At 43.8% G+C, this 17,004-nt stretch overlaps 1 protein-coding gene across 5 annotated transcripts in view; it reads right to left on the bottom strand.

Moving 5' to 3' along the window:
- FAM149A (family with sequence similarity 149 member A) overlaps positions 1-17,004 on the bottom strand; it is a 261,077-nt gene that overhangs the window by 124,228 nt on the left and 119,845 nt on the right. Inside the window, exon 1 of one of the 5 annotated variants that reach the window (XM_029586944.1) lies at positions 15,764-16,754. The exons of the other annotated variants lie outside the window; for them this stretch is intronic. Within the exon in view, the coding sequence (XP_029442804.1) occupies positions 15,764-15,861 (98 nt within the window). The 5' untranslated portion in view covers positions 15,862-16,754. Of the gene's footprint in view, positions 1-15,763; positions 16,755-17,004 lie in introns of those variants that run through there. 5 annotated transcript variants of the gene reach the window in all.

Genomic DNA, 17,004 nt, shown 5'->3' with positions numbered 1-17,004 from the left:
GTTTCATTTGCCTTTGTTTCTGTTTCTTTAGTCCACTATTTCCCTTTGTCTTTTTTTGTTTTCACTTTTGTTTTTTCGATTTCGGTTTATCTCATTAGAAACGGCCCCATTTGGCTCTCTGCACAGCTGATTGTTTTTGACAAGGGATGCCCGATCTGACGTCACTGGTTTGGGGGGCGGTCCCCTGTGCCTCTGACAGCTCTCGTCACTCTTCACCTGACCTCTGTTTCGTGCCGTTTTTTTCACCCTATAAAAACCTTCCCTTGCAAGCTTTGTCAGCGTCTCCTCGCCCGATTAAATCTTTGAATCCCAGTAAGTTTTACATTCCCATTTTAGCTGAAAATATTATTTTCATATTCATTTACTCTTATCCTTTTACAGTTTTATTTTTATTCTTGTACAGTCCCTTATGAAACTACTTTATAAAGATTTTCCTTATACTGCTTTGTTTAAATTTGTATTTTTCTTTCAACTCGTTCTTTGATTTGCCCCTTTTTCCATTTCATACCAGACCTTCATATATGCTGCATTAATTAATAACATAAAGGTGAGCTTATTACATTTTTAACTGTATAGCAGCGTTTGTGCACTGTTAACAGTCTGTGCTATATCTTCAATTCTATTGTCTTTATTTCACCCGCCTTTCCCTTGCTCGTCCGGTTTGTTTCTGAACTTCAGCAAATCCTATATCTTTTTTAATATATGTTAATAGGGACTTTCTCCAAGAGTGTTTTGCTTTATACTGTCTTTTTCATCCTTTTTACTTGTCTTTTGCTTTACAACTCACCTTCAGCCTCATTTAATACCATTATACTCTCATACATTTTATACTTAGTTTACTATTTTTCTCACTTTTACTTTCTCTTTTAATCTGTTTTTGAGCTAACAGCCCCTGTTACTTTTATCTTTTTTTTTATTCTTTATTTATAAAATTTTGATTTACAAACAATAAAGTTTGTAACGGAAATCTGTGGATAACACAATCATTCTCAATAAACCAAATCACTCCAGGCATAATATCTAATCCACTTCCCAGAAAAAAATATACAGAGTCATTTATCAAAATGCTATAAGGCGTTTTTGTATGCCTTATAGCATGCAAAAACGTCTTTTAATGCCTGCGAATGCACCACAACGCATGGTGCGATGCAAATCAGAAAAAAGGGAGGAGTTTGAGGTGTGATTTCTGACTGAGTTCACAATTTTGCGAAGCTGTATTGCATGGCTTTAATGTGTATTTTAACTACACCTTTTTCATTTGTGTAAAGCCTTGTAATAGGGGCTGTGATGTTTTTAAGCTCCTGGAGAGCCAGCCTAGCTATGAGTGAGAGAGAGAGAGAGAGAGAGACTCTGAAACTAGCCATAATGCCCTCACACTAGATAGGTATTTATATCTCGATGGGAGGCCCAACTAGTAACTCAAGATGAGGTTTAGGTATTAGTGTAGGGGTTAGGGGCCACTGACATTCAAAGTGAGACATACGAATAGAACAGTGCTCTCTTGTGAAGATTTGATGAATTTCGGAGTGAGGAAACTCACCCAAAGATGAGATTTGTGCAATGTTCTCTCAACCTAGCTTGATGTTACCCAGGTAGAGAGTCCATCAAGCTAGATTGAGAGAACATTGTACAAATCTCATCTTTGGGTGAGTTTCCTCACTCCGAGGGTCATCAAATCTTCACAAGAGAGGATTGTTCTGTTCGTACATCTCACTTTGAATGTCAAAGTGGCCCCTAACCCCAGTGGTTCTCAACCTTTTTTCGGTTGGCACACACCTCACAGCTGGTTCTCACATGCGTGACACACTGAAAATGTGACCATCACCAGGCTAAATGTAAACAAACACTCTGCATTCCACAGGAACCCCCTTGACACCCAACAATGGGTGCAGAGCAGAACTAGGACATTCCCCGTTCAATTTACCATACAAAAAAAGATATTTCTGGTAATTTCTAATAACAGCAACATAAACACTCTCTCCTACCAGGTGCAATAGACCTCCTTATGAAAAAACAGTAATTTACCACCAATGCATGTTCTATTGAGAAACAACAAATAATATTGATACAAAATGCCTACATGCTAGTGAAATATTTCACCTCGGTCACACACATAGAATCAACCTTCACCAAGTACAGAAAGACCACAAATTACAAATATGGAAACAGAAACTGGAATGGAAACCCAAAAACGCCACTCTGCATTCTGTGCAAAACAAAAATATAGCACCTATCAGACTTCCAGGATCTGAAATAATGTACACAAACTAATGTGCACAAAGTTACACTTACATTATGGAACTCAAACAGTAACAACCCTACCTATGAAAAGGCAGCACTGCAAAAATTACACCAGGCCCTAAACACCAATACACCTCCTATTAGGAAAACAGAACAAGCCAAGCTGCTATAGATCCCTACCAAGAAACTATAAGCTCGCAGAACACCCTTAGCTGGGTCACACACGCAGAACACAGACAGACCCTCACCAAATACAGAATAAAGTGACCATAAAGCTAATGTTTTTGTTTTTGCATTGTTTTACTGCATACAGAGTTTGGCTTCTTGCTGTTTCCAGTTCAGTTTTTGTCTCCAAATTTCTATTTATACATTCCCCGAGAAATATAAAATAATCTAAATTATTAAAAATTCTCCAAACACCAATAAACTATTTCTAACAGCAGACACATCACATAATACCTAATAATTAAAATGGCAGTCAATCAAGAAAGATCAACTTAAAAAGCCACCTTTACTTACCCTCTCCAGTAACTCTCGTACTCTTTTCCCATTGCAGGCCAATGGCACACACAATTTCTCTCTCACACACACACACACACACACACACCAGTCACCTGCCTGAACAATTTCTCTTTCTCACATGCACACACACACACCAGTCACCTGCCTGATCAATTTCTCTTTCTCACACACACACACCCCCACCAGTCACCTGCCTGATCAATTTCTCTTTCTCACACACACATACACACACACACCAGTCACCTGCCTGACCAATTTCTCTTGTTCACACACACACCAGTCACCTGCCTGACCAATTTCTCTTTCTCTCACACACACACACACACACCAGTCACCTGCCTGACCAATTTCTCTTGTTCACACACACACCAATCACCTGCCTGACCACTTTCTCTTGCTCACACACACACCAGTCACCTGCCTGACCAATTTCTCTCACACTCACACACCTGTCACCTGCCTGACCAATTTCTCTTTCTCTCACACACACATACCAGTCACCTACCTGACCAATTTCTCTTTCTCTCATACACACACACCAGTCACCTGCCTGACCAATTTCTCTTTCTCTCACACACACACACCAGTCACCTGCCTGACCAATTTCTCTTTCTCTCTCACACACACACACCAGTCACCTGCCTGACCAATTTCTCTTTCTCTCTCACACACACACACACACCAGTCACCTACCTGACCAATTTCTCTTGTTCACACACACACCAATCACCTGCCTGACCACTTTCTCTTTCTCTCATACACACACACCAGTCACCTGCCTGACCAATTTCTCTCTCTCTCACACACACACACACACACACCAGTCACCTGCCTGATCAATTTCTCTTTCTCACACACACACACACACCCCCACCAGTCACCTGCCTGATCAATTTCTCTTTCTCACACACACATACACACACACACACCAGTCACCTGCCTGACCAATTTCTCTTGTTCACACACACACACCAGTCACCTGCCTAACCAATTTCTCTTTCTCTCACACACACACACACACACACACCAGTCACCTGCCTGACCAACTTCTCTTGTTCACACACACACCAATCACCTGCCTGACCACTTTCTCTTGCTCACACATACACCAGTCACCTGCCTGACCAATTTCTCTCACTCTCACACTCACACACCTGTCACCTGCCTGACCAATTTCTCTTTCTCTCACACACACATACCAGTCACCTACCTGACCAATTTCTCTTTCTCTCATACACACACACCAGTCACCTGCCTGACCAATTTCTCTTTCTCTCATACACACACACCAGTCACCTGCCTGACCTATTTCTCTTTCTCTCACACACACACACCAGTCACCTGCCTGACCAATTTCTCTTTCTCTCTCACACACAGACACCAGTCACCTGCCTGACCAATTTCTCTTGTTCACACACACACCACTCACCTGCCTGACCAATTTATCTTGCTCACACACACACACACACACACCAGTCACCTGCCTGACCAATTTCTCTTGTTCACACACACACCAATCACCTGCCTGACCACTTTCTCTTTCTCTCATACACACACACCAGTCACCTGCCTGACCAATTTCTCTCTCACACACACACACACACACACCCCAGTCACCTGCCTGATCAATTTCTCTTTCTCACACACACACACCCCCACCAGTCACCTGCCTGACCAATTTCTCTTGTTCACACACACACACCAGTCACCTGCCTGACCAATTTCTCTTGTTCACACACACACCAGTCACCTGCCTGACCAATTTCTCTCTCTCACACACACACACACCAGTCACCTGCCTGACCAATTTTTCTTTCTCTCTCACACACACACACACACACCAGTCACCTGCCTGACCAATTTCTCTTGTTCACACACACACCAATCACCTGCCTGACCACTTTCTCTTGCTCACACACACACCAGTCACCTGCCTGACCAATTTCTCTCACACTCACACACCTGTCACCTGCCTGACCAATTTCTCTCTCTCTCACACACACATACCAGTCACCAACCTGACCAATTTCTCTTTCTCTCACATACACACACCAGTCACCTGCCTGACCAATTTCTCTTTCTCTCTCAACACACACACCAGTCACCTGCCTGACCAATTTCTCCTTCTTTCTCTCACATACACACACCAGTCACCTGCCTGACCAATTTATCTTGCTCACACACACACACACCAGTCATCTGCCTGACCAATTTCTCTTGCTCACACACACACGCATACCAGTCACCTGCCTGACCAATTTCTCTTGTTCACACACACACCACTCACCTGCCTGACCAATTTATCTTGCTCACACACACACACACACACCAGTCACCTGCCTGACCAATTTATCTTGCTCACACACACCAGTCATCTGTCTGGCCAATTTATCTTGCTCACACACACACGCACACCAGTCACCTGCCTGACCAATTTCTCTTCCTCACACACACACACACACCAGTCACCTGCCTGACCAATTTCTCTTCCTCACACACACACACACACCAGTCACCTGCCTGACCAATTTCTCTTGCTCACACACACATCAGTCACCTGCCTGACCAATTTCTCTTGCTCACACACACACACACACCAGTCACCTGCCTGACCAATTTATCTTGTTCACACACACACACACACACACACCAGTCATCTGCCTGACCAATTTCTCTTGCTCACACACACATACCAGTCACCTGCCTGACCAATTTCTCTTGCTCACACACACACACACACACCAGTCATCTGCCTGACCAATTTCTCTTGCTCACACACACACACACCAGTCACCTGCCTGACCAATTTCTCTTGTTCACACGCACACCATTCACCTGCCTGACCAATTTCTCTTGCTCATACACACACACACACACACACACACAAATACACACACACACCAGTCACCTGCCTGACCAATTTCTCTTGCTCACACACACACCAGTCACCTGCCTGACCAATCTCTTTCTCGCACACACACCAGTGACTTTCCTAAGCAGTCTCACACGTTTCTCTTACTTATACATACATATTCTCATACACATACACACATTCTGACTCACTCACCCCCTCCCACAGTACACAGCAGCTAAAGCACAAGGTAGTCGGTATGCTGCTATTATAAGAAGAGTCCTGATAGGCTGGAAACTGCAGCAGGAGCAACCTCCCCAGCCCCACAGCACTAAGAAAGCAGTACTCAGCTGTTTGCTTGTGCTGCAATCGATCACAGCACAGAGCAATCAGCTGAGATTGTAATGTTATTCTTTTCTCCCCACCCCAGCCTTTTTTTTTTTGCAGTTTGATTATTATAGTTTTATATTTTCTTGCAGGTGTCACGCTGGCCAGAGAAGGGGAGGTCGGAGCTGGGGGGGGGGGGGGGTGGCAGCGGCGCTGTGCTCCTTCTTCTGCAGAAGCAGCATGCAGGCATGGCCTTTTCTTCTTCCCGCGTGCCCGGTAGACATCACTTCCTCTTCCGGGTCACAGGGGCGGGAAGAAGAAAAGGTTACGTTCCTGTTGCCGACTTCCACAAAACACTGCTGCCGTTCCCCTCGGGGCTTGAAGGTGCTGATAGCCCGGGTAGGAATGGCAGCAGTGTTAGTCTTGCTGAGGTGAAAGGGGGGGGAAGAGCAGCGGGTGCGCGACACACCTGCCAGTGCTTTGCGACACACCAGTTGAGAACTGCTGCCCTACACTAATACATAAACCTCACCTCGAGTTACTAGGTGGGCCTCCCATAGAGATATAAATACCGATCTAGTGTGAGGGCATTATGGCTTCTCTCTCTCTCAGGAAGTAGATGCAATTTAAAGAGAAAGTCATTAAAAGAAAAAAGACATACCACACTTATCCAGCGTTATCTATTTTTTTACGTGCTTAACGGTGAAGAAGTAGCTGCTTTGTTAGACTCCACAAACAGTTTTAACTGTTCGGGGGGAAATAAAATGCTCATTCCCTTTTCTAATTACGCATTTGCAGGGAAACCTAAGTAAAAAGGAGAAACCTAGTGGAATGGTATTCTTGGTGAAGGATTAAAAACCCTCTATGTCATGCTTGAGTAGTTGAAGCTAAATCTGAATATATTTTTATAGGAGAATCTAGATAACTAATCGGATATTTCCTGAAATAATTTTTCATTACTTGATTTAAATCACAAGAAGTAATAAAAGAAAACAATAATGTTCCTCTATCTATAGCTGCCATTGCAGAATTTTCTAAACAATTAGATAAATCATTTTTAACATTTATAGTCATTCTAGCAGTTGTAGATTTTGGAAGGAAAAAACAAGTATTTATCGAAGGTAAATTGTTGGTTGTGAACCCCAAGGTATCTTGCAGGAATTTCTTTACTATTGTATAGGGAATCTCTCCAACCACTCTGGGAAAGTTGAGGAAACTCAAGTTGAGATGTCTGGCGTTATTTTCCAAATATTCTATTCATCTTGCCAAAACTTCTCTGTCCTTAACTGTTGCAGCTTTAAATTCTTGAGTCTTCTTTGCTTTTTCTTCTATACAAGAATCTTTAGCTGATAATAAGTTAACCTGCATTTGAATTTCCAAAGACGTTTGTAGGCATTTGAAAGCAGAATGGTCTAACTTGGTATTTAAGGTTTTTAATGTTGTCGCAAAACTTGCAACAAGGTCCCACAAAGCTCCTAAAGTCACCACCTCAGGGCGAGCCAGGATCTTAAAAGGCTCATTACCGATAGTGTCCCCCACTATGGTCGTCAATGTCCCTACATTAGGGTTTTCATTCGGCACCCCGGCCTCTAGAACGGTACCGGGTGGTCCTGCACTGGTCAACTCAGCCGGGGAAACTGCCAAAGGTGAAGCTAGCTCCGGCGTTAATGCGATCTGCGATGTTCCTTCTACACTTAGCCTGAAAGTGAAGTCATCTCCCGGTGCTCTGCAGGTGTTCACCACGCTTGCCCTTTGCAACATGGTTGTCTAAGTTCTGGGCTCAGAGACGCCTCCTATGCCGGAGTGGACAACTCTCCCAAACAGTCCCACACATCAGGCTCCTCAGCTCTCGGAGTGAATGCTGGCGAGGCCATAAAACGTGTGATTTCCAACTGATGGACTGGAGAAGGGAGAGGAGCAGAGGGATAAACCCGTACCTTTCCCCGAGTTTGCGTCAATTGCGCCACAGCAAGAGAGGTTCACACTCGCAACAGGGTGCTAAGGCCATGAGCTTTGTGAACACATCTTTGAGACAGGCCATTGCTGCCTTGGTCACTCAAGATGCAGGAGCAAAAATCCAAATTGAATGGTCTCTTGAACAGGTTCATGCAACAGGCCCAACAGCAACTTGACCATGGCTTATTACAGGCCTTATCTCAGTGCTTAGATATAATACAAGACAAATGTCCTGGTCCTGTCTCAGTACCGGCTTTAGTGAACCTCACACTGGCACCTACCCAAATTGTGAAAACCATCATTCAGCTCCCACCACCTCTGAGGTATAGTGGCGAACCTAAGGGGTGCAGAGGGTTCCTTAAGGTTTGCAAAATGCATTTCAAGTTACAACCAGCCCAATTTTTTCGGATCATGTCAAGATTATATATATCCTTTCCTTGTTAGATGGTCCCGCTCTTGCCTGGGCCTCTCCCTTGTGAGAATAAGATGACCTACTTCTCAGGAATATGGACAACTTCACACAACAGTTTGCCTAATCTTTGACCAACCCGGGTGTATCTCATCCACTGCCACAGAGCTTCTTCATATCCGTCAAAGCACCTATTCAGTGGGCGACTGCAGTGGAATTTCATACCTTGGCCTCTGAACTTGGTTGGGGCAAAGATAGCCAAACCACCATTTTTTGCAACTTTTATCTGGGAGAATAAAAGATGAACTAGCGGCTCGTGACCTACCCCCGTCTCTAGAAGCACTTATTGCCTTGGCTAGTTGAATAGATCTGAGATTTCAGGAACAAGCTCAAGAGAGTAAGACCTCTATTCGGACTATCCCTATGGGTCCTCAGCCTCTAACTCCCTTGGAGCCTGTTCCAGAGCTAGCGAGGGTCACTGCCATTGAAGAACCCATGCAGATGGGCAAGTCACGATTTTTGGTAGATGAAAAACAAAGGCAAAAACTACATAATCTCTGCCTCTTCTGTGCCACGCAAGGACATTTTGTTAGCCATTGTCCCAAGAGATCAGACACCACCATAAAGAGAATTGTAATTGGGAGGGCAGTTTTTCACCACTTTGTGTCCTCCCCATACTTAATGATCCTGGTGTGCTTTACATTCAGAAAACACTCAGTTTTATTTATTTATTTTTATTTATTTATTTAAAATCTTTTCTATACCATCGTTAAGCGGGTGCCATCACAACAGTTCACAATAGGGCACATAACTATGTTGTATAAAGTGTCTAGAATTCTAACAATTAAACAGGTGCCATCCAAAATACTGTAACAGTTTCATAATAAATATTATTTGGTGGGTGTTATAAGTCATGTCTAGTTTTCTCTGTCTCAGCTAAAAGATAAAGTACTACTTAACTCTAGTTATTTGTTGTTTAAAAATAAAAAAATAAAGAATTAGAATATAAAACTGAGAAACACACGCACTGAGAAAAATAAGGTGTGTGTGGGAGTTTGACTGACTGCTACCCACATTTCCCTGGGTTCTCCTCTCAATTCTCTTTCTGGTATGCTTGTTTAAATAGCCATGTTTTAAAACTTTTTCTGAAGGTTTTGATGTTTCTTTGCAATCTGATTTCTAAAGGCATATTGTTCCATATTGGGGGTCCTGCTAGGGATAGGGCCCTATCCCTTACTTGAGTTAGTCTGGCCGTTCAAATTGAAGACTTAATAGACTCCGGAGCCATGGGCAACTTTATTCAGGAAATGCTGTTACATCGGTGCAGTTTGACTACTCCTTGTGTTATTTCTTATGTCTACGGAGAACCCATACCAGGTCCCATGACTACAACCACCTTGCCTATGCAGATTGGGTCCCACCAAGAAACTCCATAGTTCTATGTGCTACCTAAGAAAATTAGCCCTCTTGTACTTGGATTACCCTGGCTCAGACTACATCAACCATCCATTGACTGGAACACTTTACAGATCAACAAATGGAGGTCCATCCTGCCAAGAACATTGCAGTGCTTCGTTCTTATTTCTGGGTGCTACATTCTGGACCTCCTCGCCTGAAGTACCAGATCTGCCACTCCAGTATACATCCTGTTCCAGCTTATGATCTGAGACATGACTGCAGACCCTAGCATCTTGCTATCCAGGCGACTGCCCAAAAACTCTGAACTTCATTGTAATGGAGGTAGAAGTGACTGTTAAGAATGCAGGAGTGGTCCTCATTCAACATGATAATCGTAGAATCTATGAGTCATGTCCTTGTCCCTTCGAAGGATATTTGTCTGTAAAACAGGATCACCCAGCAGATACTTCTGCAGCTCAATCCAGAGACCAATGAATCCTTAGATGTCATGCCGAACCCCTGAGTTCCCCAATGGTAAAGATGTACCTTTGACGTCTCCCCAGAAGCTTAAAATAAGAGGCTTGGGGAGGGGGCTTAGACAAAGGGGTACTGTTATGTTTTGCCGCTTGCAGATGGCCCCGCAAGCAGCTGCACTCACCCAAACGCTGTCAGTGATCCCCAAGTGGCTTGACGTCAACAATGACTACAGCACGGCAGGATGCTGCAGGGCTCCCTACCATGTGAGCTGACACAGCCAGATTTATAGGGCCCGCAGTGGGAAAGCTCCTGAGGCACCCTCTGATGATGTTATCGATCCTCTCCTAGAAAAGGCTGCCTCAAGACATTCTTTCAATGCCTCAGTAAAGGTCATCCAAGTCTGTCTTCAACCTTGTCTTCAGCTTCAGTCACAGCCCTCATCTTCAGCTTAGCTCCACGGGTCTTCAATTCCAGCCTTCATCCAAGCCAGCTTTGCTGGACTTTCTCCTAGTCTGGCCCGTGCAAAGACTTATTAACCTGCCGTTGGCGCAAACCTTAGGGTTATATCCCTGAGGTTGCATCGCCTCTGCCATGGCAAGAGGAGCTAATGCTCACAACCCTTCACCTTAATGATGGTTTATGGATTTTTCCTCCAGGAACTTGTCCAAACCATTTTTAAATATAGCACTAACAGTTTTCAACACATCCTCTGGCAATTAATTCCAGAGCTTAATTATGCATTGAGTAAAACATATTTTCTCATATTAGTTTTAAATGTATCACCTAGTAACTTCATTATGTACTTTTGTACTTTTTGAAAGTGTAAACAACCAATTAATGTTTACTTGTTGCATTCCACTCATTATTTTATAGACTTCTATCATATCTCTCCTCAGCCATCCCTTCACCCCTGCTCAACTACTTGTTGGTATTTTGGAACTAATTTTTATATTTTTTAAAATCTATTTCAATCATTTACTTCATACAATTAGTATTTTTCACAAGCCTATAGCAATCTAGTGTTTATTTTCACTTCCTTTATATCCTCCTCAAGGTCACGCATGCGTTAGGTGTTATTTTTGGATTAATCAGGATTGCAAAATCTGTCTAGATAAACGTAACATGTATCTATAAATAAAACAAGAACAATGCATGTTTGTTATTCCTTAATAATGTAGAGAGCATTAGCTACTATTATAAATAGCACACTAACATAAATGTCAACACACAGTATGTTCAAATATTAAATGACAAAAAAATCAACCCCCACACTCTAATGCAAGGTGAGAATTCAAAAGGCATAAGTTGTCCAGATGTTTTACCCCACAAAGCAACATATTAAATAACACCTTCTCAATGAAAGATAATATTCCAATTTGATGTACTATTAATATGACAAAGCCTAAAGGCACAGGTTTATTTGTATTAAAGAACTAGGCAGGTGACTGACACCATTTGTTGGTGTATGTTTACAAAACCAATTACTGTGTTGTTCAGAGTTAATTTAATATAGTTTAACTTAAAGCGCACTAGTATATGAATAGTTGACCTAACTTAAGATGAAACGTTTTATTTTTATTTTTTGCTAGGTACTTAGCTGGAACTTTTCCCTAAAAGATTTGGAAGCGACAAAATACATACACTAAGCTGTAGGGTTGGTGATCAGAAGTCAGCACCTGGAATGAAGTCAGAGGCTTTTATAGATAGAAACCTGATTGGTTATGGGCCTACTGTAGTTTTACGGCCAGGGAAAAAACCATACAAATGCACTGTGGGGCGGATTTTAAGAGCCCTGCTCGCGTAAATCCGCCCGGATTTACGCGAGCAGGGCCCTGCGTGCCGGTGCGCCTATTTTACATAGGCCTACCGGCGCGCGCAGAGCCCCGGGACTCGCGTAAGTCCCGGGGTTTTCCGAGGGGGGCATGTCGGGGGCGTGTCGGGGGCGGGCCCAATCCGCGCGGCGTTTTCGGGGCGGGACGTAGCGTTTCGGGGGCGGGTCCGGGGGCGTGGTTACGGTCCGAGGCGGTCCGGGGGCGTGGCCGCGCCCTCCGGACCCGCCCCCAGGTCGCGGCCCGGCGCGCTAGAGGCCCGCTGGCGCGCGGGGATTTATGTCTCCCTCCGGGAGGCGTAAATCCCCTGACAAAGGTAAGGGGGGGGTTTAGACAGGGCCGGGGGGGTGGGTTAGGTAGGGGAAGGGAGGGGAAGGTGAGGGGAGGGCAAAAGAAAGTTCCCTCCGAGGCCGCTCCGATTTCGGAGCGGCCTCGGAGGGAACGGAGGTAGGCTGCGCGGCTCGGCGCACGCCGGCTATACGGAATCGGTAGCCTTGCGCGCGCCGATCCAGGATTTTAGCGGCTACGCGCGTATCTACTAAAATCCAGCGTACATTTGTTTGCGCCTGATGCGCCAACAAAAGTACGCTTTTTGAAAATCTACCCCATGCACTGTGAGTATACTCTCTCTTAACTTTTGCATATTTTACCAATTCTTCAAATACAGTCCAGAACAAAATATTTGATTTAATCTTTGTTGTTTGGTAAGACTGGATGACGCCTCGATCCTTTTCCTGAGTGGTGGCTAGGAGTCACCACTCAGAAAAAGGATATAGATGTCATTGTTAAAAATACGTTGAAATGTTCTGCTCAGTGTACAGCAACAGCCAAGAAAGCAAATAGAATGCTAGGAATTATTAGGAAAGGAATGGAGCATAAAACAGAGACTATAATAATGCCTAATACCTGAAAGTAATCCACTTTGAAGTGCTGAAAAAAGTGCAAAAGGCAGAATTTAAAAATCTAAATAAATAAAAAAAAGTATCGCTCTATGGTGTGACCTTACCTTGATTATTGTGAGCAATTCTGGTCACCACATCTCAAGAAAGATACAGCAGAATTGAAAAAGGTACAGAGAAGGGCGGCCAAGATGATAAAGGAGATGGAACAATTCCCCTATGAAGAAAGGCTAAAGAGATTAGGACTCTTCAGCTTGGAGAAGAAATGGATGAGGGGAGATATGATAGAGGTCTATAAAATAATGAATTGAATGGAACGAATAAATATTAATCAATTGTTTACTCTTTCAAAAAGTACAAAGACCAGGGGACACACAATGAGGTTACAAGGTAATATATTTAAACTAATAAGAGAGAATTTTTTTTATTCAATGTATAATTAAGCTCTGGAATTTGCTGCCAGAGGATGTGGTGAAAGCAATTAGTATAGTTGCTTTTAAAAATTTTGGACAAGTTCCTGGAGGAAAAGTCCATTAACAATTATTAAGGTAGAATTGCAGAAATCCACTGCTTATTCTTGTGATAAGCAGCTTGCAATCTATCTACCCCTTGGAATCCTGCCAGGTACTTGTGACCTGGTTTGGCCACTGTTGAAAACAGGATACTGGGGTTGATGGACCTTTGGTCTGACCCAGTATGGCAAGCCTTCAGTTCTTATGTACTGAAATGTCAACTTCCTGCTTTCTTTCTACCCTTTCCCCTCTATAATATTCTGTTCTTCCCTATCTACTCGGTGACCTATCTTCCAGAGTGTACATTTTGTGTCCCATTTTTGCAACTCTTTGTTTTATTGTCTGTTCAAGAAGGAATAGAAATTTCTATAGCATGTCCCTTGTCTTCCAACTCTTATGTTATCCATTGTTTTTTCTATTCATTCAGTACCTCTCCTGTACTTTTTATTTACTCCCTTCCTTCTGCTCATACTCTTCCCCCAACCCTGTTAAATGCCCATTTATTCTTTTTATATTTATTCATGTGTGGCAGGACCAGAGAATGCACCAGAAAGGGGCATTGACACGTCTTACCCTATTCTAACTCATTTCTTATCCCCCATTTACCCACAATCTCAACACATCTCTTCCTGCCATCTGCACCTCTCTCTCCTGATTTGCATCTCAGTCTCCCTAGGATGCACACTTCTGGTTTTCTCTCTGCCCGACAGCTTCACCTCTCTCATCCACCCCCATCACTTGCTCTTCCTGCATGTATTATGTGCCATCTCTTCCTCTTTCCATTTCATTTTCTGCTCTCTATATTTTTGTCTTGCATTTTTTTTTTAGGATGTCCCCTATTCAAGTATGTTTGAGGTATTTACAGTAATTTATCATCTGAGCTTTAATGGTGAGGGTCTTAGCCTTACTTTGTATACGAATAATCCAGGTATTTGTTTTGAGTATTTGATTTGGTACATTGGGGTGCTTATTATATTTGACTAGACATGTTGTGAATCGCTAAGCATTATGGAAGTGTGATAGATAAATGGAAATTTATCACTTTCACCCTCAACCTTTTTTCTGATCTTTCAGTCCCTCTTCCCCACTTGTGTTTCAGGTTGTTTTCTGCCTTCTGTTTTATTCTCTCTCACTTATGTCCTCCCTCCACCCTCCCTTGTTTTTGTCTCTTTCTCCCCATCACTGTTCTCTCTCCTATCTCATAATAAATCCCCAATTCTCTTCAGTTCCACACCAAGTGACGCACCCCTTCTGCAGTGCCTGTCCTCTGGCCAAGTGCAAGGTCGCAGGGCCCAGGAATCAGGTCTGACAGAATAGGCAGAAGGGCCCAATAAGAGAAAAGGCTCCTCTCTTGCCCTGCTGCCACCTCCTCCTCCTGCCTGAACATAAGCTGATGCACCAGGCGTGAGCTAGCAGCATGAGAAAGGCCTCCCCCTCTCTCTTATGCTGCTACCTCCCGCACTGACACCATCACTTGTGGGCAAGTGTCCAACCACTGCGCCCCTCTGCTCAAAACAGTCAATAGCTAGATCCATATACCTCCAACCATTTCATACCTTTGCCTAACACACATATGCATTTCTGAAATCCTTGCACTTTCGTAAAACATAGTAGAAATAAAGATCAACAAAACAAGTTGCAAGGGACACCTTCCTGGTGGACTTTCAGACTAGTTTTCAGAAGCAGTCACTCCCTTCATTAGATCAAAGCAAAACAAGCAGGCTCAAGCAAATGATAACATTACCCAAACATACAAGAGAATCACAGGTTGCACTATAAGGGTGATGAAAGTTAAAAGGGATCTTGGCAGATAGGAAGAGAAGAGGGGGTGATGTGTTAACAGGGTAATAAGGAGACTGATAGAGAGACAGCAGGATTATGTTTAGTATTGGGTGAAGAAACCCAAGTTTATTCTGAATTGCCTGATCCTTTAAATAAAGCACAGTTTAAACCCACTGAAAGCCACTGTCAACCAAGGTGAAAACAGTTTACCCACCCGCACATCCCCTCCTTACCTAACCAGGAAGCATTTTTATTTTCCTTAAATGGTAATAAAATCTGACTTCAGTAAGTCGCCTGTGTTATTCTGTGCAAGGCAAATGTTTTAATCACTTTTTAAAGGTGCTTTCCACTGGCAGGCTCCTAGCCTTAAAATTTACTGCAAGCACTGGCCACAAAGAATAAACGACTGCCAGCGTCATTCATAAATCATGGCTACTGTGATCCTCTCTAACGGGAATGAAGAGCAGGACCAGGCAGTGGATAGAAGAACAGCACAAATCACTGACATTTGGCTACCTAGTGTTGAAAAAAAAAAAAACAATCACCGAGTCCAAACTTACCCAATCACCACAAGTTCAAGACTGCCATTCAGATGACCCCCGATCTGGCGGGAGTTGAGTGCATGAGCCGGGGGCCGCCCTGGAACCGCAAGGTGCATGAGGGAAGTGGCGGGCACAGCACAGAGCTAAATACCTCCCCTGGGACTGGGAGCAGCACCACATTCTCGTCGGCCCTTAGGCTGGGGGTTTCTAAATCAGATGAGCCGGCAGCCTGCCGCCGGCTTTTAGAGGTCTAACCAGCGCGTGACATCCAGGTCCGGGCACTTGATGGAGCATCGCAGGGACCACCTCACTAAGTATTCCGTCTTCTTCTGCAAGCCTGTCTGGGAGCCGAATTCTTAGAAAGTGTCATCTGTCAGTGAGGCGGCTTCGAGAAAGGGCAGCCAGGGGAGCAGTGCAAGTTTCCGGAGGCTGAAGGGCACTCACAACAAAGTCCGTGCTTCCAGGATCCTTTTTCTTCTGGCGTTTCCTGAGCACCGGGCCCTTGCGGTCTCAGGGTGTGTACACAGATTCCCCCCTCTCAGCAGCCCAGGCAGAGCTTGCAGAGGCAGCTGCCAGAGAGCTGGAACTACTGCTCCTCCAGCCCGCAACATGCAAGGCACTGCTGGGAAAGGAAAACAGCTCTGCTGAGACCCTTAAAAAAATGAAGTAGGTTGGTTATAGCACTGCTCGCATCTGTTACAAATGTCTGAGGCCCCCAAATTTCACACAGAGCGAGAGCATCGGCAGCATCCACCAACTGATCCTTCAGACAAGCGAATCTTAGAAATTCAATTTCAGCCTAGGTTCTTCCTGGAGATTGCTGGATTCTTCATTAGAGCTATTCTGCTGCGTTCAAAGCCCTGAAGATTTTGGATCAGTACAGGAATCTTATTTAATGGTACCAAAGCAAAAAATTAAAACAGAAACAAAAAAAATTTAGTTACCAGGAATCTGGAGATCTAGCTCCTCAGTCCCTTGGCAGCTTCCATAAATACACTCTGCTTTCTAATCTTCCTCCTCTTGCTGCTGCCTTCCAGAGCAAAAACAGAGAGAAGACCCTCCCATTTAACCCTTTCCTGGCAGACTCTTTCACCATCTGTTTGCAGCAGAGACCTGTCAGATAGAGAGCAGGCACGATCCTGCAACTGCTACTGGTGTACCTGCTAATGGCTACAGAAATCTAATGCAATCCGTTCATTTTGCTAATGATTCTGACAAAGAAAGGCATATTTTAAAATGTTACAGAGCATAGGATTTGA

The sequence above is a fragment of the Rhinatrema bivittatum genome, chromosome 1, assembly GCF_901001135.1.
Source record: "Rhinatrema bivittatum chromosome 1, aRhiBiv1.1, whole genome shotgun sequence".
In the NCBI taxonomy this organism is placed as follows: Eukaryota; Metazoa; Chordata; class Amphibia; order Gymnophiona; family Rhinatrematidae; genus Rhinatrema; species Rhinatrema bivittatum.
This window is presented reverse-complemented; position numbering and strand designations above follow the sequence as displayed.